At 31.7% G+C, this 27786-nt stretch overlaps 3 protein-coding genes across 3 annotated transcripts; 2 read left to right on the top strand and 1 right to left on the bottom strand.

Moving 5' to 3' along the window:
- Positions 1 to 71: 71 nt before the first annotated feature.
- LOC113376369 (WASH complex subunit 4-like) lies at positions 72 to 4762 on the bottom strand. The gene is made up of 18 exons (XM_026616275.1): positions 4708 to 4762; positions 4374 to 4576; positions 4214 to 4310; positions 3964 to 4151; positions 3680 to 3901; positions 3351 to 3599; positions 3110 to 3292; positions 2937 to 3035; positions 2631 to 2864; positions 2232 to 2564; positions 1909 to 2167; positions 1668 to 1822; positions 1308 to 1487; positions 995 to 1238; positions 702 to 919; positions 454 to 634; positions 194 to 387; positions 72 to 125 (listed from the first exon to the last, which is right to left on the bottom strand). The coding sequence occupies exons 1-18, from the start codon at positions 4760 to 4762 to the stop codon at positions 72 to 74; spliced, it is 3348 nt and encodes a 1115-aa protein (XP_026472060.1).
- A 2000-nt stretch (positions 4763 to 6762) lies between these two features.
- On the top strand, positions 6763 to 23783 carry LOC113376368 (E3 ubiquitin-protein ligase HUWE1-like). The gene is given in 30 exon segments (XM_026616274.1): positions 6763 to 6844; positions 7179 to 7464; positions 7534 to 7773; positions 8019 to 8197; positions 8576 to 8926; positions 9023 to 9305; positions 9372 to 9473; positions 9694 to 10857; positions 10965 to 11414; positions 11486 to 15545; positions 15957 to 16229; positions 16407 to 16566; positions 16878 to 17089; positions 17149 to 17487; positions 17555 to 17861; positions 18193 to 18424; positions 18859 to 19033; positions 19131 to 19254; positions 19256 to 19719; positions 19722 to 20176; positions 20417 to 20756; positions 20834 to 21430; positions 21728 to 22003; positions 22089 to 22109; positions 22424 to 22462; positions 22465 to 22590; positions 22665 to 22986; positions 23054 to 23219; positions 23283 to 23473; positions 23549 to 23783. Coding segments are annotated over 29 exon segments (12015 nt in total). The 5' UTR covers positions 6763 to 6844; positions 7179 to 7200; the 3' UTR covers positions 23652 to 23783.
- Positions 23784 to 25339: 1556 nt separating this feature from the next.
- Positions 25340 to 27198, top strand: LOC113377849 (eukaryotic translation initiation factor 3 subunit J-like). The gene is made up of 6 exons (XM_026618286.1): positions 25340 to 25524; positions 25605 to 25693; positions 26223 to 26342; positions 26397 to 26535; positions 26626 to 26778; positions 26959 to 27198. The coding sequence occupies exons 1-6, from the start codon at positions 25509 to 25511 to the stop codon at positions 27150 to 27152; spliced, it is 711 nt and encodes a 236-aa protein (XP_026474071.1). The 5' UTR covers positions 25340 to 25508; the 3' UTR covers positions 27153 to 27198.
- The last annotated feature ends 588 nt before the right edge of the window (positions 27199 to 27786 follow it).

The following is a 27786-nucleotide window of genomic DNA, read 5'->3' as shown; positions in this document are numbered from 1 at the left end:
AAATATATAACGTAACAATAATTATTATATTCAGACATTTATTTTTATGATGAGCATTTTTTCTATTCTTATCATTGAAAGAATATTCTTGCACTGCTGAAGCTATAATAAAGTAACTTAAATTCCTGAAAATATAGAAATGTTTTATAATAACAACTTCATAAATTTTGTTAAAGATATATAAATAATTAACCTGTTGGAACAATTCAAGTCTCTTAGTAGTTAATGATAGGGTATGTTGTAATGTTTTATCATCTCTGCTAGCGTTAACTTTTTGTTGTGCTAAAATCTGTTTTTCCTGATTACACTTTTCACTAACTGATTGGAACCAATGAAGTGAATCCATTTCAGAATTTTGATCTAATAACTTCAAAATATATGCAAGGCCTAAAAATGTTTACATATAATATAATAGAACTGAAATATAAATAATTTTGTTCTATTTGATATTACCCATGGCAAAACCATCATCCGTAAATGCAGCACCAGACTTATCCTTCTTAGTTAATTTATCTTTAGCTGTTATTAAATGTTCAACAAAATTTATTGTAAGTGATGGAACAATAATATAGAAATTTCTCAAATGGATATTTCTAGGATTGCGAAAGACAGGAGCAAAAACATCTACTAAAAGCTAGAAGCAAATTTTATATATTTATACTATAGAAGTTGTTATTTTTTTTTTTTTAACAAATTCGTACCTTAAAATATTCTGAACCTTCAGCAAAGTTGCATGCTAAATTTCGTATATCTTGCTCCAAAACATGCGCAGCCTGGCATACTGTTTCTGATAAACAGTTCGCCTGACACAATTCTTCAAATGTTTTGTTTTCATCTAGTACTGGTAAAAATACACTAGCGTTAGAGCAGCTATGCAGTCCACCTGATCTTATCATTCGTACATAACCCATTGCATTTCCTTTAATGTAGATTTGAAATCAAATAAATAATTTTATATGAATTATGTATATCTTTAATGCTTTTGAAAAGTTACCTAAATGGGTTATTAACAATCTGAAGTGATCCAGATAGCTTTGACCAGTTGATGATATACCCAACTTTCGAATGGCTTTATTAAAGTTGTATGCCTTATCATAGCTGTACATGGGATTCGATTCCGTTTTATGCTCACGGAAATAACGTAAGTCTTTGAGCAGGCGAGATTTAATATGTTCGTCATACAAAAATTGCGAAAAAACAAAAAATTTCTTTTTCAAAAATTGATATGTTAGATTAATCTAGAATGCAAAATTTGTAGTAAATATGTTTGAAAATATCTAAATAAAAATTAATGAAGAAAAACTTACTGTAGTGTTCATAGTTCCAGTACCATGCGTTCTTATTGAGTTTGCAACATGTTGAATATTTATAGTATTTAAATGCTTATTATTACTCCATTTCTCAACAAATATTTGGTTATTTAGATTGTAAAGATACTTTGCAACAAATATATGCATATTTCGCATGATTTCCAACACGTCCAATCCCTTTGAATAAATTCATAATTACCAATAGAGTACAAAAATATTCATCCCAACATATTTCATTTACTAATTTATTTCATTTATAAATATCTGAACCTTGCAACTTATTGTAGTTCATTATACTCTCCAAAAATATGCAAAGATTTTAGTATTCTATATTGTACACATAAAAATGTATCTTACTTGTTCTAAGGTTTGTGTTGGCAGATGATCTTCAATAGTATGTAAGAAAAATTTCTCATTTGCTAACCGTCTCATTTCCCCATAAGTTTTCCAGTCAAAGAGTACAACTGTTGTTAAATTATAAAACATGGAATCCAAATAATTCTCCACGTGCCCTTAAAATACCTTTTAGTTGTAATACATGTATTACAAAACTTTTGGTGTTAGTTGAATATTACCTATCACTAGGCAATATAAATACCTTTAATATCAATATATTTCTGGCCGCATAATATAGGATTTAGTTCCAATAAACTGTTACTAACTTCTGGAGTACCATCATCAAATGGGTTCATTAAACCTGGCTGTAAATGTGAGTGTATTTGAAGTCTCAAATCTGTTTCTACTTGTGAACATAAAGGTTCCAAAATCTTTTCATTTAATGATGAATCTATTGTTTTCATGTAGCTTTCCTTATATTCCTCAGATTCTTCAAAATCATTCAATGCTTGAAACATGTACTATAATTGATAAATGATTTTATTTGCATTGAACATTAATAATAACAGTAAATAAAGAACTCACATAAATTTTAGATATATCCATTTTATTCTCGTAAACATTACTAAAATATGCTGGCAGTATTGATTGATGCCAAAATAAAAAAGAACAATCTGTAGTATCATCCAAATATTCTTGAAAATTTTGTATCCTTTGTATATATTTTAGGTCTTTTATTAATTTACTCAAGTTATCATCATGAAATACTTGTGTTACATTAATGCAAGATAATGCCAGATGGGCAATTATTATTTTTCGTTCCGTACTTGGACCATGTAATGATCTCTCCAAAAGTGAAAGTACGGCCAATACTTCAGGATGTTTTTTGACATAGGATTTTTCATTTAATAAAGCTTTCTAAAACAAAAGATTATAATGAATAAGTAGTTTGATAAATAATGGCTATAAAATATAATTACATACCTTTGTTATAGAAATTATATTTAATGACTGATATATTAAATAATGCATTATATTATGTATAAAATTTACAATTCGGTTTGAATATTTTGAAAATATTTGATGTACTGCCTTTAATAACTCAACCAGTTTGCAAACAGATAATAAGCATGATTTAGTCATAGGCTTATTTTGAGCCATATGTAAATTTGTGATTGATTTAATTGTATAGTTTAAATAATATGCGTGCGTAAGGCCCTGAAAACAAACATATTTATATATATAAATTAGTAATGCCAAATAAAGTTTCTCTTAAATTCACACACATACTTGCAGTAACAAATGTGTTCGTTGTGTCAAATGTTCTAATTTCAAATTATTTGCACCTTCCTGTAAAATTGCTGATATTTCTAAAATCCATGTAAATATCTGTAATTGATACGATATCATAAATTAATACATACTAATGTTATTATGGCGCATTTATAAAATTGATTATGTACTTGTAGTGCTGTGTTATGTGAATCTTTTAGTAAATTCTGTGTTTTGTTTTGTAAGTATGTTTGCTTTACTCTATTCATTTCTTGAATGAACCTCTGATCAAAACCTTTGATAATATTGGAATGCTGAGATAAAAATTGTTCAGAGCACCATACTATATTTCCAACTAGAGTAACACATGGGACCTTGAAATAGTTAATACAGTAATAAATAGAAAAATTAATCAAAAATAACAATATATACCTTTTTATTGACACCCTTCAAGATTTTAAAAAACTTCTTATCATTAACTTTAAATAATTTTATATAGAATATATATAAAACATTTAATTTCACCCACTCGGTAGATTTTTCAGTATCAATTAAATCAGGATCACATTTCTCTAAATCATTAATCAAAATCCTTATATATGAATAAAACCGTTTTTCTAAAACCTTATTTACTTCATTATTGCTTTGATACAAACAATGTACACACTTATTGATTGTACTCTGAAAGTCAAAAAAAGAATTCAGGTCAAATGCATTGTCAATATTAAATATAATGAATATATTATGCATAATATAACTACCTGTATAATGTTTTCGGAGAGTAATTGATTTTCTATATAGTTTAGAATTTCGTCTAAATTATCTAACACATTTAAATCTAAATTAAATGTAGAATGGCTTCTGTGTACTGATTTTACAGTTCTACGGTACATTTTCCAATGATCAAGAATAATGCTATTTTGTAAAATTTCTTCTATAGTAATTAAAACAAGCAACATATCACACATGTAATAAAAAATATCCTGGAAAAAACAAAATATTACATTTTGTGTTAATTGACAGTAATCCATGATTTTATACACACAATTTCAGTTGCTCCAGGATATGAAAACTGTGAAAGGTGATCAGATTTTGAAAGACAATTCAGTTGAGCAATTATCTCCACAACTACCGTTTGACATCGATTTACAAACACACAAAGATCATTCAATACTTTTAACATACTTTCTAATTTTGAAAATTCAATATATTCCTGAGTTTTTTCTTCCCCGGCTAAAATTGAAATTCATAAACAAATAAAATTGAATTAAATAAAGACTATTAAACATGCATACCTTCACCATATAGCATAATCAAGTTGTAATATTTATCTCTTGCTTCACAATTTAGTAACTTGATTTCCACACAGAGTGTAATGAAAGATTGCACAACCTATATGAGATTGAAAATTTACAAAATTGTCAGTAAAAATAGGTAATATTGTTAGTTTCTTACCTTATTCAGGATCGCATACTCAACTGGTAAAGAATTCATAGAAATGGTTTCATTCAACGATAAGTCCAGCTTAATAAGATTCTTATCAAAATCAATTTGAGATGTTGTGCTAAACTCCATCGCGTCGAGTATACTCTCCAAATCAGATTCATATCTTTCCAAAAATAATCCATACTGCCTTAATTGAACTTCACTAGTTATTTCTAGAAATAGATAAGTAAAAATATAGAAATAATAATAGTAAGGTAATAATATAGAAACAATATTAAACCAAATTAAATAAAGATTACTCTAATTAGTTATTGTTATTTATAGTAATAAAATTAAAACTAACTATGTATTTCATTTTGTAGAGTCGTTTTATGACTTGCACTTGAATTTGCTAACATTTTTAAGCATTTTCAATTTATTGTCAAAATTGACACTTCTTACATCAATTGTGAAGTACCTGCAGAATGATCTTTGTTTTGGTAATTCTCAAGTAGCCAACACAAGACAAAAAACTAGTTAACTTTTTGCATAGATTGGACTTCTCGCCTTCTCCATCTTTTCCCGATCTTGGAAAACCAATTGTACGTTATTGCGTTTTTGTGTATCGAAGATATAAAGTTTAGCGAAAGTTAAATATTCAAGAAACAGTATTCGGTAAGCATACTATTTTACTTTTAATAATTGGTATACAATTTTTGCTTTAATTACTTTAATTAGAAACATTATTTAAGATAGTTTTCTTGTACTTGCTCTATCCTGCAAAATTATTAATAACATTACCCATAATGCAATTTAACTTTTTTGCAATCGCTTTTGTTACTAAATAATATAATAGTTAAATGTTTTAATATTGAACTTAGTTTATTGTTCTCTAGTTCTTATATATTTTGAGGTAAGATCTTTCTTTTTATTATTATATAAAATTTATTTTAGTCGTCAGTTATCTGCATTTTTCTTCCAAGTCCTTTCATTGCTTCTACTTTCAATCATCTACATTATTTTTGTTCCTGGTCATTATTCTTATTGTTCCTAGTTTAATCAGTCCTTCTACTTTTAATTATTTGCATTATTGTTATTGCCTTGGTCCTTTCAGTTCTTTCACTTCCAATCATCTGCATTATTCTCGATCTTGGTCCTTTCGGTCCTTCTACTTCCAATCATTTGCATTTTTCTTCTTCCTAGTCCTTTCAGTCTTTCTATTTTACTTTGGACGATGTCGAATATGGGTTCGATTTAATTTCATTTTCTCTTCATGATCATGCTTAGTAGAATTTTTACTTTGCCTGCTGCCTACTTTGCCATTTGTCTCCAGCACCATATTTTAAAGCTTTTCTTAGAGTCCATGTCTCTAATTCATATAGAGCTATAATCCAAACGTGATACTATATATATATATTATTTATATTTATATTTATATTTATATTTATATTTATATTTATATTTATATTTATATTTATATTTATATTTATATTTATATTTATATTTATATTTATATTTATATTTATATTTATATTTATCTTTATCTTTATCTTTCTTTTCTATTATCTTTATCTTTTCTCTTTCTCTATTTTCTTTATCTTTCTCTTTCTCTTTTCTTTCTCTTTCTCTTTCTCTTTCTCTTTCTCTTTCTCTTTCTTTCTCTCTTTCTCTTTCTCTTTCTCTTTCTCTTTCTCTTTCTCTTTCTCTTTCTCTTTCTCTTTCTCTTTCTCTTTCTCTTTCTCTTTCTCTCTTTCTCTTTCTCTTTCTCTTTCTCTTTCTCTTTCTCTTTCTCTTTCTCTTTTCTCTTTCTCTTTCTCTTTCTCTTTCTCTTTCTCTTTCTCTTTCTCTTTCTCTTTCTCTTTCTCTTTCTCTTTTTTTTCTCTTTCTCTTTCTCTTTCTCTTTCTCTTTCTCTTTCTCTTTCTCTTTCTCTTTCTCTTCTCTTTCTCTTTCTCTTTTCTCTTTCTCTCTCTCTCTTTCTTTGTCTTTCTCTTTCTCTTTCTCCTTCTCTTTCTCTTTCTCTTTCTTCCTCTTCCTCGCCTCGTCCCCTCCTCTTCCTCGTCCTCTCTTCCTCTTTCTCTCTTTCCTGTTCCTCTTCCTCTTCCTCTTCCTCTTCCTCTTCATCTTCTCTTCCTCTTCATATTTATATTTCAATTTATATTTATATTTACAATTTATATTTATATTTATATATTTAATTTTATATTTATAATTTATATTTATAATTTATATTTATATATTTTTGATTTTATTTATTTTTGTAATGACTTTTTGTATGGCAAAAAGTTAGTGAAGATTTGAAAATGATTTCGTATCTTCAGTGCTTTTCATATTTCTGCTCTATGTGGCGATTTGATGACAAGTATTGCCAATAGAGCGAAAACTCTTGAACTCATCGTCTAAGTTAAAGCGAAAATTTATATGTCCGGTGTTTTATCGAAGTTTCTTAAAATAAAAGAAATGTTTGTTTTGAATATAGTTGATGACTGATATATATTTACTGGTAAATACTCTTAATTAATAGTAAATGTATTCCAAACGTTTACTAGACAAATACGGAATTTATTCTTTGTTTGAGTTTAGTAAGTCTGTATGGCTGCCATTTTAATTTTCTTGTTCTTTATTGTGTAGGTCTAAAATGGTAAATATATGCGCAGGTTTTAGTTTTGTTTGCCACTTTAATTTACTGTATTCTTTACAAAGTGCTGATAATAATATACATTATTTTGTCTGAGGGCTGTCAGTGAAATGTTTTTTCATGTGTTTGTCCTTAATGAGATATAGTTAATTTGTGCAATAGTGCTTCAGTAAATGTCTAAAGTGATTGTCATTTACAGATGTGAATACTTGTGAGCAACCATGAAGATTGACAGGAACAGGCTGAAGAAGAGCACTTCTGAAGTACCTTCTGAGTGCCAAAACCTTATCGACAAGTTAAAAACTTGTTCCAAAAATGAGCTTTGCACAGAGCTTTCAAAAGTCGAAACTTGGACTTTTGGAAAGTGTGAATTGTATCACTGGATTGAGATACTCAATAAATTTGATTCAATTCTGGAGGAGGCTGTATTTTGCCCCCCTAATGATAGATTTTATATTACCTGTGATATATCTTTCAACACCAATGTAATTATAAATCTTAATTTTTTTGTGAAGGTACAAAATAATTTTTTTATATAAACTTTTTTATTTCAGGATCAAAAACTTCTATTATTGGTGTTACATTTTACAACTTTACTTATAGAACATTCTTTTTCTCGCCACTTATACAACTCGATGGAGCATTTGATAACACTATTGTCTTCCTCAAATATGCAGATTGTTCTGGGTGTTTTGAATTTATTGTACATGTTTTCAAAGCGTTCTAATTTTATTACTCGACTCAATAGTGATCAACGACAAGCACTTCTTTGTCGTCTTAATTTTTTAGCTGAGGTAATATATTATTATAATTTAGTATATGAAAATATTTTAAGAACACAAAAGATTATTTTTTCTGGAAGAAAATCCATTGAATATAAATATTAGCACTATACAAACTGACTTGAATCTTCTCTGTAAAATGAAGTTCTATAAAAAAAATATTGTAGCAAAATTATTTAAGTATATTAAAAGTACTAATTATATACAAGGATACTAATTGCATGTGCATGTTATTATCAATATTCTTTATTTTTCAGACCTGGGGGGGTAATGATTATGGGTTTGGTTTAGCAGACTGTTGTAAGGAAGATCAAGAAGTTCCTCAAACTGCATCTACTCTTTACTATGAATATTTTGGGCAAGATGGGAATTGGTCATTAATTCATATTAAAGATATTCATTTAGAAGTGCCTCGAAAATCAGTGGCCGATCATATGTCTCGGATCACAGAAGAAAGAAAAGATTTGTCAGAAGAAAAAATTGTATGTAAAATTATAAAATGTATATTATAGAATATAAGTTAGTATATATTATTGAATTCTTGACTTTGTAAGCATTAATTTCACTAAAACCTTGCATAAAAATGGAACTTAAGCATTTATTTTACTAGAAGCTTGTGTGAAAGGTGAACATAAGCATTTATTTTACTAGAAGCTTATGTAAAATCAGATCTGTTCAATTTGAATTGATAAGGTTTTTATTATTTGTAAAATGCAAGCATAATCTTTTGTTGTGGCTACTTGAAATTAATTAATTTACATTGAATTCAAAATTATTTTAAAACTAATATTTCTTTGTATGTACTAAATTAAAGTTTTCAATTTATAAATGAGTGTGTTCATTAATATGTTCCATTTTGTACAATATTGTAATTGCTGCATATTTATTTACAGTTGCATATATTTACAAGACTCCGGTTAGCAGCATCATTCCATGATTATTCTGCCAGATTGCAATTTGTTCAAGCACGACTTCAAGCACTTTCAGTTTTAGTGTATGCTAATGCTCTCCAAGATAGTGCGCATACATTGCTATATCCTGGTTTACTTGATGAATTAGTTGAATTGTTAGAGTTACAACAACCCCATTTGGTTGAAATAAGAGCAGCTGCATTGAGGACCTTAACATCTATTATTCATTTGGACAGGAATCCTCATTTGCCTAAGTATGTATATATATATATATATATATATATATATATATATATATATATATATAATAAATTGTGTTTTACTTTATTTAATACTTTTTTCTTTTAAAGGAAACCTGGTTCTCGGCTAAATCTTATTATTGGTGTTACTGGTGCTGCATCATACCATGGTTTTCTCCCAGTTCTTGTCAGGACTTGCATTCGTACATTAACACAACCTAAGCAAGAAGAAGGAGATAATTTATTTCCTTTACCTCTTGCTACAGCTTTGTTTAGCTTTCTTTATCATTTAGCTAGTTATGAATGTGGGGGTGAGGCTTTAGTTGCCTGTGGTATGATGGAAAGCTTGCTAAGGGTTATAAATTGGCCTGGAAATGAATTAGAACATATAACAGTAAGTTTTATGAAAAATGTCATTCATAAGCAATTAAAGTAATCTAATGCAATCATTTATTTTTAGTTCGTTACCCGTGCTGTCCGTGTTATTGATTTAATAACGAACATTGATATGCAAGCCTTTCACACCCACTGTGGAATAAGTAGTTTTATTTCCCGACTAAATGTGAGTTTATTTACTGGTAATTTAGGTTTAAACTTATGATACTAGCTATGCTCCACAACCTATCAAAATATGATCATGCTTACATTACTTAAGTAAAATTATTGATCATATATATGCATGAATCTCAACTGTTAAGACAAGCTTTCATACACTTGCTATTATTTTTTTTTTTTAAAAAAGTTTTGTTTAAATTGTGTTCATTATTGGCAACCGGTTTCAGATGGAAGTGAATTTATGTAGAAAAGAACAACCTTATGAAATAGTAATTCAGCCAGAACAACTAGGTCTTGATGATATTGGGGAAGGTGAACCTGCTCCCTCAACTTCTAGAGACAGAACTGTGCTACCAACTGCAGCAGATTATAGAAACCTTAAAACTGGTCTTACATGTTTACCCCAAAGAGCAGCTCTTCTAAAATCTATGTTAAATTTTTTGAAAAAGGCAATTCAAGATTCAGCCTTCTCAGATAGCATACGGCACGTAATGGAAGGAACTTTGCCTTCATCATTAAAGCACATTATTAGCAATGCGGAATACTATGGCCCTTCATTGTTTTTGTTGGCAACGGATGTGGTAACAGTTTATGTTTTTCAAGAACCTAGTCATCTATCTTCATTACAAGACAATGGTTTAACTGAAGTTTTGCTGCATGCCTTGTTGATAAAAGATGTGCCAGCTACTAGAGAAGTCATTGGTTCCTTACCAAATGTATTTAGTGCTTTGTGCTTGAATGCACGTGGATTATTGTCATTTGTGAAGTACAAGCCCTTCGAAAAATTATTCAAGGTTTTGCTTTCACCTGTATACTTGGCTGCTATGCGGAGAAGAAGAAATTCTCACCCCATGTCTGACACCGCTTCAAATCTAGGCAATGCAATGGATGAGCTAATTAGGCATCAACCAAGTTTAAAAATAGATGCAACAGATGCTATAATTCGACTATTAGAAGATTTAGTGCATTTGGGCACTGATCCTAAATATGTATGTTGGCGTGCTCAGAGTAAATCGGATGTTTGTGCATCACCCCCACCTACAGCAAGATCTTCTGGTAACAATGAAGCTGGAAGCAGTGATGAGGATGATGAGGATGAAGAAGAAGCTTCAACATCATCACATACTCAAAGAGATGAGTCACATCAAGATAATACATCACAAACTCTTAATGAGAAAACACCTATAGCTTTGGTGGACTATATTCTCAATGTGATGAAATTTGTAGATGCTATACTAAGTAATAATTCTACAGATGATCATTGCAGAGCCTTTGTACACCAGGGTGGCTTAAAACCATTATTGGCCATTGTTGGGTTGCCCAATTTGCCTATTGATTCTCCCATAACCCAGGCTGCACAAGCAGTTGCATCAGTATGCAAATCAGTTTTGGTATGTTAATTTCATCTAGCATAAATATTTTTCACATTTCTCACTTCTTACATAATTTTTATTGTGTTTGTACTTCAATGTGTTTTATTTACTTTTTTTAATTTTAGAACTTGGGACATGAACCTCAAGTGCTTCAAATTGGTCTGGAGCATCTGTATAATTTAGTGCAGACATTGGAGCCCTTATATGACCATCTTACTGCTCCAGGGGGATCAGTACTTTTAAAAGAACTAGCAACTGCACCCAATATAGATTGTGCCTTCTCAACTGCTTCAGCAACACCTCTTTTGCATGCTATGGGTGCTGCTCATGGTTATATAGTAATGTTTGTACATGTTTGTCGAACTGGTCGTGCTGAAATTAGAACTATGGCTTTACAAAAATGGGGCCAAGACAATGAATATGGCCGAAAACTTCTCCATAATTTAGTGAAGCTATATACTGCATTGGTTTGGGAGAGTACGTTACTTTTAGCTTTATGTAGCGATGATATTATACCTGCTGGATGTGATTTTGGAAGAGAAGATCTTGATAAACTTCTACCCCAGGATTTAAGGGTAAGTTTAAATTATTTTATGGTATTTACAGCGTTTACCATTTACTTATTGTTTTATTGTAATAAATACAGAGCGATACTGAAACACCTTGGTCTACAATGATAAATCAAGATTCTGGTAGCAATGGAATGACAAGTGCAATGGAAGCACTTAGTACAAATCCATCACCAATTAACATGGATGTGGATTCTAATCAATCTTTAGCATTGTCTGAGCGAACAAATGAGCAAAGAGCTAATGCTCAACAGTTAAAATATGTTCGAACACTTCTAGGAGCTTCTTCCAGATTGGGGCGTGCCTTAGCTGAATTATTTGGTCTATTAGTAAAACTTTGTGTTGGGTCTCCAATAAGGCAAAGACGTGGACAAAACATACATCCAACACCGAATTTGACAATACCTGCATCTCGAGATATAGCTCGAGTTTTAAGTTATATCTTAGTAGAAGGACTTGCATGGAAAAAACTGCCAATCACTCCAGTTCCAAAGTTCCGATTAACATTCTTAATATGCTCTGTTGGTTTCACAAGTCCAATGTTATTTGATGAGAAAAGATATGCTTATCATATTATGTTGCAAATGTTTGTAGAGGAAGGGGGCCAAACAGCATTTTTTGATACATTTAGATGGGCATTGTCAGCAGGAGGGACTATACCGCTGCAGAAGGGGCTGGAACATCCTGATTTACCAGAAGGCACTGCAGAATTTTTAGATGCTTGGTTATTATTGTTGGAGAAGATGGTAAATCCCAAGTCTATATTAGATACACCACATGTAATTCCAGCTAGAGCTAGAAGGAAGGGTGAAGAATTTGATGCAATCCGATATCTCAACCAAATACATAAACAAGCGTTCAATACCATAATGATGATGTGGGGTAAAAAACCTTTAAAAACTTATGGAGGAAGAATGAGTGAAACAATGTTATCCATCATAAGACACATTTTGCGTGGTGAACAAATAATTGCTGAGAGAACTGTAGTTGCTGCAGAAGATGAAAATCCACCAAGTACTAGTGCAAGTTCTGATGCACCTCGAACAAGCACTGCTAGCACATTCCTCCCTGATGCAGATGTAGATGCTGATCATTTAAAGCAGCTTATGGACATGGGATTTTCTAAAGATCTCTCTACTGAAGCTCTACTTCATACTTCAACTTTAGAGCAGGCAACTGATTATTTATTGAGTAGTCCTCCTTCATCCAGAGGTGCTAATAGCATGGATTTGGATTTGACTGAAGATTACCAAATGTTACGTGCAATTGCTATGTCTCTTGGAGATAAACCAAATTCAGATTCCAAAGAACAAAATAAGAACGACAGTAAAAAACCTGTTGATGATGTACCCCTGACAGAAGATGTAATTAACCATTTTACAAAAGGGGCTTTAGCTGCTTGTTTGAATTTACTTGATATATTACCAGACACTGTTTATAGAGTATGTGTTCTGCTGGTTACTATTACAAAGCGTAATGGGGTAAAATGGAGAGATGATATGCTGGTTACTCTTGTAAATGAGATCTCCAGTAATGTTCAGCAATTGATAGCAGTAACAGAAGAAAACAAACCAGCTGCAGAAATTGTGCATGATTTAATACATAGCGATGCTTCCAGTAAAGCTGCTGTTAGGATATATTTATTCACTCTGTTATTTGAAGGAGCTAAAATAAAAGACATGCGTATTCCTAACACAGAAGTTGTTCAGTGTGCAGCAATTGTCCCTAAACTCGTAACTCTTCTTATACAAGCCGAAAAATGTATGACTTCTGCTGGTAATGTACAAGTAATTCCAAAATGGATGCCTCCATTGCTATTGTTACTCAATTTAATTGAAAAAGTAGCTCTCATTGCACAGAGACAAGAAGAAATGGAAGATTTAACAGCACCTTTATGGAAAAGTTATGACATTGTTAGTGGTAAATGGGTTCCATTCACTTCTGCAAATAATAAAATTATCAATGAGGCTTATCACAATGGTGATGATGAATGTCGTATAAACTCTGGTGGCCAGAGATATCTGATATCATTTAGGGATTTCCATCAAAGTGAAATTGAAATTGGAAATAATGTGCGTAGCATAATACGAACTCCAAAATCTATGTACAAAGAAACCACTAAGACCCGTGAGGGTAGTGATATGAAGGCAGGTACGACAGATGGCAAGATTCGTGATAATTCCTTAGATGAATATACTTTTAAAAGACGTAGAAAGCCAAATGGTGAATATGAGAAACTACATCAAGTGGAATCTGGTAAAATAGTTGCATCATGCGTAAGACTTATGATGTTACCAGTTGATCGTGATACTCTACATGCATTAATGCGTATCTGCTTACGTTACACTAGGGATCATGAAAATGCAACTATTTTTGCCAAAGAGGGTGGTGTGAAAGTATTATTGGAAACCACACAGGGATCTTCATATACCGGTTTCATTAATTTAGCTACTCTGTTAATAAGGCATATTATTGAAGAACCACGGACATTATGGACTGCTATGGAGAATGTTGTGAGAATATGCACAATGTCAAATGTTCCGCCTCAATTCAGGGATCTATTCTATTTATCAACGAGGCTTTCTTCGGCAATTTCTAGAAATCCTGAAGTTTACTTGCAAATGGCAAAGAATATATTGAGAGTTGACGTAAATGCTTTAAATAGACGCAATCCATTAATTGAAGATAACAGATTGTTGTTAAAATCCATACCTAGCCAAAGTGACCCACGACCACCACTGGCAGAAGATTCTGTTGCAATTCAAGTAATTTGTGATTTACTTGATGCTTTGGTAAAGCCTGTAGTCACTGACAATAGTCCAAGCTGTACACAAAGTAGTTCCACTCATGTATCTCCAGAAAAGCCATCCACAAGTGCTGGTTCTTCAAATGTTAGTACTAGTACTACAGCTACAAGGTCACCTGTACCTATGGCCTTACCCCTAGTGAACCAGCCTGTTCGCCTTCGTCGCACACCTGGCCATATTGATATACTGCGAACTGCATCCCACGATGCTTCACGACCTGAAAATAATGAAGATGATATGCCAATCACTCCAATTTTACCACTTAAAACTTACAGGGATGCTTCTTTTATGAATGGTAAATCGACAGAAGAGGAGGTAAGAAAACCCTTATTGCCGAAATCTGTAATTTTGAAAATCTTGGCTGAAGCTGTTAGATCCTATCAAATAGTTGCAACATTAATAACTGATTATGAGTATAGAGCTGGCCAATCAGAGTTAATCACGGAGAACACAAATGCTTTAGCATTTATTTTGGATAATCTATTACCTGTAATTGACAGTCCTGTAGAAATTGAGTGTTGTACTACAGTTCGTATGCTAGTAGCTGCTTTAGCTGCATCTCATACTGTGTCAGCTCAGCTAGCAGTTGTACATGAAGTCAAACAAGCTTTGCTAAGAGCTTTGGCACTTCCTGAGAGTCTTGAAAAACACAACCAAATACAGTTGCTTACTGCCCTCATTCCAATTATGATTGAAAATTGCCCAACCGAAAATACATCCAATATCAAAATCCCATATAAAAGAAATGATATATTTCTTATAATGCTTAGAAAAGGACTGATTTGTGATCTTGCAAGGGTACCCCAATGCCTTGATCTTTCGAGTCCAAATATGGTTGCAACCATTAATGCAACTCTTAAACCACTAGAGACTTTATTAAGAATTAGTAATCAACCAGTGCATAATTCTAAATTCAAGTTCAAAGTACCCAGAAAAGTAACTGAAGAGCAGGGAAGTTCTAATTCTGCTAACACCAGTACCACTCAAGCCCAAGCTGAGGAAGTCAGTGCTGAGGATAGTGAAAGTAATGATCAGGAGCTTACAGAGAATACTGATGGTCTTGAACAGACTTCAAATATCCATAGTGATGTTCACACTGGTTTAGAGGAAATCATGGATCATCTACTAGAGCGTGATTTGGATAGATCTGGATATCATCAACAAGTGTCAGAGAATCATAATATGGAAATTGTTGATGAACAACCAATTGAAAATATTGTTTATAATCCTGATAGAGATGCAACTGAAGACATGATGAGCAGTGAATCTGGGGACTCTAATGAAGATTCAAATGGATCAGAACCAGAAGACAGAGAAATGGATGAAGATGGTAAATATTAAAAGTACAGTAGAACCTCAATTATCTGGACCTCATAATTACAATTCGAATTTTGGCATGATTAATACTGCATTTTAGTATATATGTGTGTGTGTGTGTGTGTATTGTAATCGAAGAAAATATGTATGTACATACATGAGGAATGTATCTTAATGTTTATTCTTAATAAACATTGATTTTCATTGATATCTATGTATGTATTTGCTATTTTTAATAAATACACAAAATTAATTTTAATACATTGGATTATCCAGATTTTTGATTATCTGAATGGCCATTGACAATAATTAGTCCGGTTAATCGAGGTTCTACTGTATTACATTCAACAAAAAAAAAAATTCTAACTTATTACGATTGTTTATGATTTTATATGATATTGGTTTAATAAAAAAAAATTATTAGCTGAAGAAAATGAAGAGGATGGTGAAACAGAAAATGACCCCTATGACTATGATGATCCATTTGAATTTTATGATGATGAAGTTGTTCAAAGTTTATTCCGAATGCGTCCCACGGAGAGAGAAAATGAAAATGTATTGATGATTCAATATCCTGATCCTGATAATGAAGGTGAAAACGAAAATTCACGAAGAAATGCGTCATCAGTTCAATGGTCTAATGGATTATCTTTTCCATTTGGATTATTGGATGAATCAGCTAACGTTCCAGATGCAGGTATTTTAACTTTCCTAATCATAATATTGAAGTTCAGAATATTACATATGGAATAATTAAAAATTATATTTAAATTTACAAATATGTTTTAACATTGAATAAAGGTTCAGGATGCATATATTATATATATATATATATATATATATATATATATAATTTCTGTTTTATTCTGTATAGTGCTGCCTCCCCCGCACCCTCTTCTGATGGCGAGACATAGTATGGATCCAGCTAATGTAGCAGTTTCCAGAACCCAGAGAACCAACAGGCAAAGGAGGTATCATTATCTTCAAATTCCTAATAATACAAGAGATCAAAATCCACCTGTTATTTTGCAAAGGTACGCTATTAGTGACTTGCTTAAATTTGAAGAATGAAAGTATGCTGTGATTTGAATCAACAGTCATTGTGAAGTCATTAGTCATTGAAGATTTTATACTATTGCAAAGTACAGGAATGAAGAAAAATGATATTTATACAAACATCAAGAATAATCAAGAAATTCTCATGTGAATTTTACAATTACAAATGTTTTTTTTTGTTAAATCTAATATTAGTTTACATATGTGATTGTGCTTGTATGAACTTTTAGGTATTTTGAATTATCTGCTTAATTATCTTCTATAATTGATAATTTGATTTGTTAATCAGGCTTCTTGGTCCAGACTCTCAAAATCTACCCCGTGTTTTATCCACTGGTGGTTTAAGAGATAATAGATTACTAGTAGTCGACAATGGCTTTGGAGTCTTCACTAATAGTAGAGAAGAAGAAGCAATTGATTTTGTGGATCAATCTGTTGATTTGCTAGGACCCAGTTTGTCCATTTCTATGCATACCAATCCAACAGCTTTGAATTCTCAGATTTAATAATGCTTGATCAGGCAGTGGAATAGTAAATGAGTTATATTTGCTCAATTTCAGGAGATAATGTTTCCCTTTCTCAAGAAGCTCAAGATAATATAACGGCGTCAGCGAGGGCACTTGCTCACTGGGCTCTGGAAAATAGTTCAGAGAGTGATTTAATAAACCAATCGCAGCATTTACCCTTAGGTTTCAGTCCTGATTTATTTTTTGATCCAGATTTTGTTGATTCTGACGAATTTTCTCGTGATAATGCAGGATTGGCTAGAGAGGATGCTGAAGCAGTTAGGAGATCTGAATATATCAATTCAATATTGACTCCTCCTTCAACAGTTCCAGTTTCAAGGCCCAATATTCCAGTTAGCGTCGCTGCCAGTGTAAATTCCTTGACTCCTTCAAGTACTACGACAAACACATCTGTATCAAACAGTAATTCACAACAACCTTATAAATTCTGTCGTGCCAGATCCATTGGACTTCATAATTGGTATTACCGGTTCTCCAAGTAGACAAGGTGATGCTCCAGGTAATCTAATTTCTGTAGCTTCCAACAATTGGGCCATGTTAGATGAAGGGGCTGGTCCTAGTAGACCTAGAAGTAATGCAAATAGCACTACTGAGACCGCTTCTGCTCCTGTTACGGGTCCTATCGGTCCAGGAGGAGATGCTCCGGGAAACACTAATTCTTCTGACATTCCTGATTGGGTAGATCCTTCATTTTTGGCAGCATTGCCAGATGAAATGAGAGCTGAAGTATTAGCTGAGCAAATGAGGTAAGTGGGAATGATTATAAAAATATAACTCATAATTGTATAAAAACTATAAATCCTACATAAAAAAGTAATAAAAAAATAGTATATCATATAATCAATAATGGAATATATTTTAATCTATAATTATGGAATATATTTGCGTAACTTCATTATTAATATTTAATTAAATTAATTTTCCAGAAATCAAAAGTAAAGATTATACTTCAATATGTTGCAAAGACATATTTTGTTGTTACAAGTTCATATAAATTTGTTTTCAACGCATAAGCAATTATATATTTTTTTTTACATAATTCTTGCAATAATCGGAAATATGCATAATAATATACAGATTACAAAGAATTCGTGTACGAGCTCAAACAATGACCACAGAAACCAGCCCTGTGGGTTTGGCTGAAGTAAATCCAGAATTTTTAGCAGCTCTGCCACCAGCTATACAAGAAGAAGTTTTAGCACAGCAAAGGATAGAGCAGCAAAGGCAAGCTGCAGCTACAGCAAATCCTAATGATCCTGTAGATGCTGCTGCTTTCTTCCAAAATCTGCAACCTTCGCTTAGACAGGCTGTAAGTATATAATTGTAGTTCTTACTATTGCTTGTTTAAGATCTAAGAATCCTGGCCAAACTAGAACAAATGGTCATCTTAATTTGTTGCAAACTCTTTTCCTGTTCTGAGTCCTGCGAAGCTTGGTTACAATGTGTGATTTGTTCTTAGAGGACGAAACGATTTAATTATGAATTGTCTTCTTGAAAATTAGTATCTCAGTATATTCTTACCTTTTATGCCATTGCATTTTTTTCTTAATAAATGTTTCCATGGTTTCTACTTAATTAATAGACAATGTTGCTGGGCAGTCAGTGAATCTGAGATGAGAAAAAACAATTGAGACTTATTATAATGTCATTATATAAATAAATGTCATTGAAAAACAAAACAGTTTAAACATTATCACATGATTCTTTAATAAAAGTAAAACTTTGTTATTGTAATTTTTAAAGATTTTGACTGACATGGAGGAGTCACAAATATCTGTACTTCCACCTGAATTGGCAGCAGAAGCACAAAATTTACGAAGGGATTGGGAAAGTCGAAATAGACAATTGATGCAAGAAAGATTTCTTAATCAAATTGGGCATTCGACTACTACACTTTCCTCAATACTTCGCAGCAGAGGTTTGTATTTACATATGTTTGCATTAGATTTGTTTCATATGTTTGATATTTAAATATATCTATGAATTTTAATACTTCATATGTGTGATTCACTCAGGTATCATGGGTAATCAAATGAACAACCCTCATGAAAGGCAAGGAACCACATGGTTGGCATGGAATCGTCCAGACGGAAATACTTCTCATTCCTCAACAGCTCTATCTGTTAATATGAATAGAAAGGACTGGAAGACCACTTCTAGATCATGAGTCCTTAACATGCTTACTGGTTCTTTTATTTATAGATGAACCTAAATTTAATACTTTAAGATTACATCGTGTTATACGCAACCTATGCTCACATGTTCCAACCAGAGAATGGGTTATCAAATCATTGCTGTCAATTATAGAAAAGAGTAACGAAAGTAATGATCCATTTCCGGTTAGGTCCATAAATTCTGTGGAACGACCGCAATGGTTGAATATTAGTCTGGATGCAGCTTTGGGTTGCAGGGCAAATGTATTTTTAATGAAGCGACTCATCACTCGAAGGAATAAATCTTCATCACCCATAGCAATTCATCCCCAGGCTGCATCTGTGGTCTGCAAACATACTTTAGAGTTATTGATATCGTTGGCAAAAAGTTTCCCAGGCTACTTCTTACCAAATGATTTCAAACCTCCAAGTAAAGAAAAATACCAAACAAAGAATCGCAAGAGTCTGGTTCTACTAAAACTTCCAATGACTTCTGGGATATACTCATTAGATTGGATTCTAGTTCATCCTCTAGAAAAGGAAAAGGTGTTCTCCGTATGCCTAAAGATTTTACTGAATCTGTAAATACCAGCAGAAACTTTGAAACTTCACCATTCGGGCAATTAGTGTCAATGCTCTCATTTAATGTTATCAAGAGAAGTTCCCAATTGACAGATAAGTTACTGCGGCTGTTATCTTTAATTTCAAGCGATCTACCAGTAACACATTCCTGTTCAAGTGGAGTGGAGAATTCTGATGAATCACCTGAATTTGTACCTGATTCTCCTGAACATTTACAGTTAGCTATTCAAGTGCTAACTTCCAAAAGCTGTTCTGAGGATGGGTTGGAAGATGCCACTGCTTTGTTATTAAATCTTTCGCACTACTCTGCGAGAACGAGAAAAATGGTATTATTATTTTTATTCATTACAATTCTTAAGTATGAAATTAAACTTGTAATAAACATAATATACATGATGTCATGTCAAATTGATGAACACTGATTGTGTCTATTATCTCAATTCCACATGATGCCAGTTTGGTTTTTGTATAAACATTTTTTATTCCTCACATAACTTGAACAAAATTTAGTACAATGTTCTGCATTGTGAAATTTAATTATTTTATTACTTCAATTTTATTTTTAGATATTACGCTTATTGCTTAAAGGAGCAATTGATTTATCTGTGATGGTGCAAACTCATATTAGTAATTTAGTAAAGGAGCTGAAGACTATGAATAATGTTAAGAAAGATATAAATAAAGATGAGAACGTGGGCGACAACTTAAAGGCATCTAAAGGAATTTTGAAAGATAGATTTACAAATGATGCAGTCATTGTTGCAGCTTCATCAAAAACCAAAGCAACTTGTGATTTACAACTTCCTTCAATGGCACCGCTTATATCAAAGACATCAAGTCAAGCCTTCTTCTTACGAATTCTAAAGGTTATTGTTCAAATTAAGGAAGTTGAAGATTCTAAATTGGGTAAGTGTTCTAGAGAATTTTTAAATGGTTTGACTTTTTATTGGTTTATTAACTTGATTTTTTTTTTCGTTATATAGAATTTGAGAGGCCAGAAGTAGAAGAAAATGTCTCGATGGCTACTGCTGATATTGAAGATGGAGCTTCTGGTGAACCGCAAAATAATCCTAACAGTGAAGCAACAAATGCAATGGATACTAGTGCTGATGCTATGTCAAATAAAAATAACATATACACTCCTACTTTCACTTTGTTGAGTGAAGCTTTGAATTTGGATAGTCTTTGGAACACTCTTAGTCAGTGCCTGTTTGAATTGGAGGAAACTCCTGATCATCATGCAGTCTTAGTATTACAACCAGCTGTGGAAGCCTTTTTCCTTGTTCATTCAGCTTCACGAAATAAGAGAAATCCTCATATTCAGGAGCAACCAATCTCTAATAATGTCAGTTCTAGAGAAGTTCAAGAGGGTGGAAGTAATAATGCTTCTAGTAACCGAATCAGTGGCTCTGTTTCTCCTTCTCCTCCTATAGACAATAATGATGTAGCACCTTTATCACCTTTGGATGGCGCATCTCATGGAACAGAAGGCGCAAATAACACTGTCGTGCAACGAACTGAAAACAAACCATCTGTCAGCAGTTTACACACTGATCAAAAGAAGTTTTTGGCTTTTGCAGGTAGATTTGTGCATGAGATTTATTTTTTCTTTAACTACTTACTTTTGGTATGGTTGGTAGTTTTTTTATGATATTTGTAAGTACAGTGGACATGAAAATGTAGAAAAGCAAATATAATTGTTTCATATTCGGCGGCGCCGATTTGCTCATAGATTGTTTTTGAATCGTAAAGGGTTCAATTAGTTTGTTTTTTTTTATCTTAACAATTACACATTCTTGTAGAATATAAAATTGTTAAATATTTGCTAAATTTACAATGTTCAATTGATCAAATTTATTTTTATCTATAATTTACAGAAACTCACAGGACAGTTTTAAATCAAATTCTGCGTCAAACAACTACTCACTTGGCTGACGGTCCATTCTCAGTATTAGTGGATCACACGCGAGTATTGGACTTTGATGTTAAAAGACGATACTTCAGGACAGAATTAGAGAGGTTAGATGAAGGTGTTCGACGCGAGGAACTAGCTGTGCATGTGCGCAGAAGTCATATATTTGAGGATTCGTTCAGGGAATTGTATAGGAGAAACTCTGAGGAATGGAAAAATAGATTCTATATTGTCTTTGAAGGTATGCAAGCCAGAAACATATTACTAATTGATAACTTTTAATGTTTGATAACTTTCAATATCATTAATATTTATGATCTCAACAGATGAAGAGGGGCAAGATGCAGGTGATTAGTGGATCACACGCGAGTATTGGACTTTGATGTTAAAAGACGATACTTCAGGACAGAATTAGAGAGGTTAGATGAAGGTGTTCGACGCGAGGAGACTAGCTGTGCATGTGCGCAGAAGTCATATATTTGAGGATTCGTTCAGGGAATTGTATAGGAGAAACTCTGAGGAATGGAAAAAATAGATTCTATATGTGTCTTTGAAGGTATGCAAGCCAGAAACATATTACTAATTGATAACTTTTAATGTTTGATAACTTTCAATATCATTAATATTTATGATCTCAACAGATGAAGAGGGCAAGATGCAGGTGGCTTACTAAGAGAATGGTATGTCATAATTTCCAGGGATATTTCAACCCAATGTACGCATTGTTCACTGTATCACCAGGAGACAGGGTGACTTACATGATTAATTCATCAAGTCATTGTAATCCCAATCACTTGTGTTACTATAAGTTTGTAGGAAGAGTTATAGGTATGGCTATAGGTTTAACTTTGATATGGATATCTATGAAATATAAATAATTATTTACAATTATTATTTTGCAGCCAAGGCAATTTATGATAACAAATTACTTGAATGTTACTTCACGAGGTCATTCTATAAGCATATTCTTGGCATACAAGTGAAGCATACTGATATGGAAAGCGAGGACTACAGTTTTTACCAAGGCTTGGTATATTTAACTGAACATAATGTTTCTGACTTGGGTTATGATCTAACATTCAGTGCTGAAGTTCAAGAATTCGGTGTTACTGATATAAGAGATTTAATTCCTAATGGCAGAAATATACCTGTCACCGAGCAAAATAAACATGAGTATATTAGAAGGGTGTGTCAAATGAAAATGTGCGGTGCTATAAGGCAACAGTGAGTATTTGAATATTTGATAACATTTATGTATTAAATACATAAATCATATTTTTTTTTTGTGCAGATTAAATGCCTTCTTAGAAGGGTTCTACGACATCATTCCTAAACGGTTGATATCTATTTTCAATGAGCAAGAACTAGAGCTACTGATATCCGGTTTACCAAATGTTGATATTGAGGACTTGAAGGCAAACACAGAATATCATAAATACCAGACAACATCGATACAGGTAATTAAAAAACAAAATCATATTGTATATATTTGTACCTCTGACATTTATATTTGTACACAGATTCAGTGGTTCTGGAGATCTCTGCGCTCTTTTGATCAGGCAGATAGAGCCAAGTTCTTGCAGTTTGTAACTGGCACTTCTAAAGTTCCGTTACAAGGTTTTGCTGCTTTAGAAGGCATGAACGGTGTGCAGAAATTCCAAATCCATAGAGATGATCGTTCAACTGACAGGTTACCTTCTGCACATACATGGTAAGTTACTTCAATGGATCAGGATAGAGTTATTGAAATTATAGATCGAGTTATATTGATTTATGTTTGTTCCAGCTTTAATCAACTAGATTTGCCTGTATATGAAACATATGATAAGCTGCGATCCTATCTACTAAAAGCAGTACACGAATGTTCTGAAGGTTTTGGATTTGCCTAAATTCTCAGAGTAATGATGTAGATAACAATGGAATAAATATATAACTGAATTAAATAATAAGAGCTGATTACATTGCTCATCATAACTAATAAATTATTTTGTTTATACTAGATTTTTGTATATTTTAAGACTGAAGGTGTAACATCCAATCTATGGAATATTTTTTTTTGTTAAGCTCTGTATATTATTACATAATAAATATATAAAATATCAGGGTAGTGAAATATACCCTGTCTATCTGCTTTATATATTATGTTTTTTCTTTAAGTATCATTATTCATTCATAAACAGTGATTTTACAATGAACACATGGGTCATTAAAGTATTATGATTGTTACATTTGTTTGTAACATAACGCAAATACTGATTATCAGTATTTTTGAAGAATTCTAGAAAACTAAAAAAAAGTTGTGAATTTTTTTTTCAGAGTCGCCATTTTGTGTATTTTTTTTATGACCTGTTCATAGTTTGTATGATAGCGACCTGATTTTGGTTTAATAATATACTCTTTATTTATCCATGAATAATATACATATTTACAATTTTTTCTACAGATTATTTTGAAGGCTATAATCATAATCATGGCTATGGTCAGGTGCCAATTTTTTGAGATACCCAACTTCATTCTCTTCTAGAATCAAAATTTTGTCTATTTTTAATTTTTTTTGTTATATATTCTCAAAACGTTAATTATGCGTAATAAAAATATGATAAAAATAATGTTTGCCTTTTTACAGTCTCGCAAAAATCGCATAAAATTTATGCCTCTAGACTGATCGTGCCTTAAGGCAAATTGCTGGAACTTCCCGTACCGTAATTAAAAATCTTGGTATGGAACTCAAAAAAAATTACACAAAATGTGTACACATTATTAAAATCTCTATAAAATATCTGATAATTTGATGTGCATATGTCCAATAAACATTTTTGACCGCCAAACGTAATTTTTTTAACTTATTTTTATTGTACATTGTTAGAGTCCATAATCGCTAGACCTGCCTTCCCAAAAATCAAAACCAGTTCTTCATCTTGTCAATTCAAGTAAAATGTTTTTTGAATTATTAAAATCGGACGCTCCGTTCTCTTAAAAACTGAGTTACCGTTTTTGGCACTTTTTGCCCTGTATCTTCGGAACGGTTAGACCTGCCTTTGCCAAAAACTAATCAGCAAGTATCCTTAACAATACGAATCGAATGTTTTTTTAATTATTTAAATCAAACGAAAATGTGTGTACACACATACACATACATCAGTTTTTTCCAAGATATGCCAAAATGTTCAGAAACCTTTCAAACGTAAAGATATGTAATTTTTTTTATTTTCGATTACTATAACTTACCCTACGGAAAGTTAATAATATTTTTTTTTTATTTTCTCAAAAACAATCGTTTCTTTAATACAAGCGAAAGGTTTTTTGAATTATTCAAATCGGATGCTTCGTATGCTAGCCATGACTTGGTTAAATTGAATTGAAGTTAAAACTAAAGCTTTTTTGTTTTTGATAAGAAAATTTAAAACGTTAAGAAAATATCAAAATAATATTTGACGTTCTTTGTTATTTATTTGACATCATTTACATAATAATGAAAAATGAAATTGAGTTTTAGCGCGTTTTGGTGGTTTGAAATTGTTAATCCGTTGGATTAGGCAATACCGGCATGAAGTTTCTAGAAGAATAGTCAGTTTAGTGTTGGCTGCTTTGTTTCAAGTTTCGTGTGATTCGCATTGCAATGTGCATGATTGAGAAACACGCTTCGTGGCTAGTGCGGTCATGATGTTTATTGTACAAATATTTAGGTATGGTTGTTCGAAAGTATTTCTAATCTAATACGCAATTAATTGATTTATAATTAAACCATGGAGGACGATTGGGGTGAGGTTTTACATGAAGATTATATTGATATACGATAGTGATCCATGTGCCGTTTTCTGACATTTAAGCTTTTATTGCAGAAAATATTGTAACCCCGAAAGTTCCGTCGATTGTTCCAAACAATCCTCTTAACAAATGGGCTGGTGAAGATGAAGACGATGAAGTGAAGGTGAGGTGTCAGAATATGTTGTCGCGTCACGATATGAATTTCTTATTAGCTTTAATTTCACTGTTTCGTTACGTCATTTTTAAACATTCCATTTGCGAATTTAACTTCCTTTTGGCACTGTATTTGATTTTTCTAGAAACGAATGAATAAAATTTCTAGTGTGTCCACATGTGAATCAGCTACTTGTTATCAGTTATTTGTTGATAGAAGCTTTTGTTTAATCATAACAAGCTGAGGAATTTCTTGCACTTTTGTAAACAAATTTTGTGTTCTTTATTTTTTGGTGAACTAGTTTTCTTTTGTGAGTGTTGTGACATATGTTGTATTCATTTAATAAAGTTCTAATTTGTGTATTCAATTTGGAAACTAATTGGTGTAATATTGTCTAAATTGGTTTAATACCTATAAATCACTACAGTAGTTACTAAATGTGAAATGATCGAACCAACTAAACTTGTATACGATATTTGATCATATGTTTATAATTTGTTTACAGTTCTTAATATATCGATATGAATTTGCTTTCTAGGAAAGTTGGGAAGATGAAGAAGAAGAAAAAAAGGATGTAGAGAAAAATGATTCAAATAAAAATGAACCTATTAAAACTAAACCAAAAAAGTCCTTAGCAAAAAGTGTTGCAGAGAAGGAAGTGAGTATAAAAAATTGTTTGAAAATGTTTAGATTTACACTATAAACTTTTTAGAAATTAAGATTGGAGGAAGCTGAACGTAGACAGCGAGAGGAGGAAGAGAATATGACTCCTGAGGAAAAACGTGAAGCTGAGCTTCGTAGGAAAAAGCTTCAAGAAGAAGCTGACTTGAGATTAGCTCTTGAAACTTTAGGTAATACTTAGTGATTTAATGAAGTACATTTTTTTTTGTTTTTGAATCAGAAAAAATATTTTAATTTAATTCAATACTATTTAATTTCAGGAGTAGCACCCAGTATTGACAGCATCAATCCTAATGACAAAGCAGGCTTTGAGGAGCTAGCAGATGCTATTAATAGAAAAGTGTCTATATATAAATCCAGAGATGAATTTCCTGCTTTCGTGGAGGATCTATTTCGAAACATCTGTGTGAATTGTAAGCAAAATATATTACTATAGTTTACTTCAACAGTTGCGAAAGTGCACTTGTTATATATAATATCCCAAAATTTCTTCCAATTTTCAACAAAAATAAGATATTTTAAAAAATGCTTTGCATCAGTACTGCAACTTAATATCTTCATAATTTTTTCTCACAAATATTTTTTTATTACAGTAAATTCCTTTGATCTTAAGAAATTGAAACTCACGATAGATAATATGTATATGGAGAAACAAAAAGCTGAAAAGGGCGACAAAGCTAAAAAGTCTAAGGGAAAAGGAAAAGCTAAATTGAAAATGGAGGGCGATAATGCTATAATGAATCAATATGGAGCTTATGATTATGATGATTATGATGATTTCATGTGATCATTGTACTATCTATTTTCAAAGCATAATAAAATGTAAATGTTCAGGTTTTTGGTTTAAATCCAATTATTTCATTAAAAAAATTTCATATCTACTTTTCTGTTTTTTTACATCAAATTAATAAATTCTTGAATGTTGAAATGCGTTTTGGTAGAAAATATTTGTTTGTGGAATTTGAAATTGTTTGTTGTTAGAACAATTCAACAATTCAACTAACATTTCAAAGGAAATGCTTTGTGTCAACAAGGAGAATGTATATAATTGAAATATTTTCTCTGCAAAGTCAGTCTGCTGATATAATTTTGCATATCTAACAAATCATTTTTACTTTGTACTCGCAATTGTTATTTTTTTACAGTTTTAATATGTTTGTAGTTTTATTGTATTGATTTTTATTTCATTTAACAATGAAAATGTAAAAGTATGTTCATTATTTCATATTTTGATATACCAGAAATTAATTTATTAATGTGTTAATTATTTTATGTATCAAATTGTTTACATTCTTAATCAATGTTTTTTCAAAATCAAAATATTTTTTTATTGTTTTTTTTTTGACTTTGTATACAAGTACATTAGTCATATACATTCTATCAATCAACTTTACAGTTTTGTTTTCTAGTAGTTTTAAGTT

This window comes from Ctenocephalides felis, unplaced genomic scaffold, assembly GCF_003426905.1.
Source record: "Ctenocephalides felis isolate EL2017-DRISC unplaced genomic scaffold, ASM342690v1 CF-g0.4_SCAFFOLD_01886, whole genome shotgun sequence".
Lineage (NCBI taxonomy): Eukaryota > Metazoa > Arthropoda > Insecta > Siphonaptera > Pulicidae > Ctenocephalides > Ctenocephalides felis.
The sequence above is the reverse complement of the archived record's forward strand: the minus strand, read 5'-3'. Positions and strand labels throughout refer to the sequence as shown.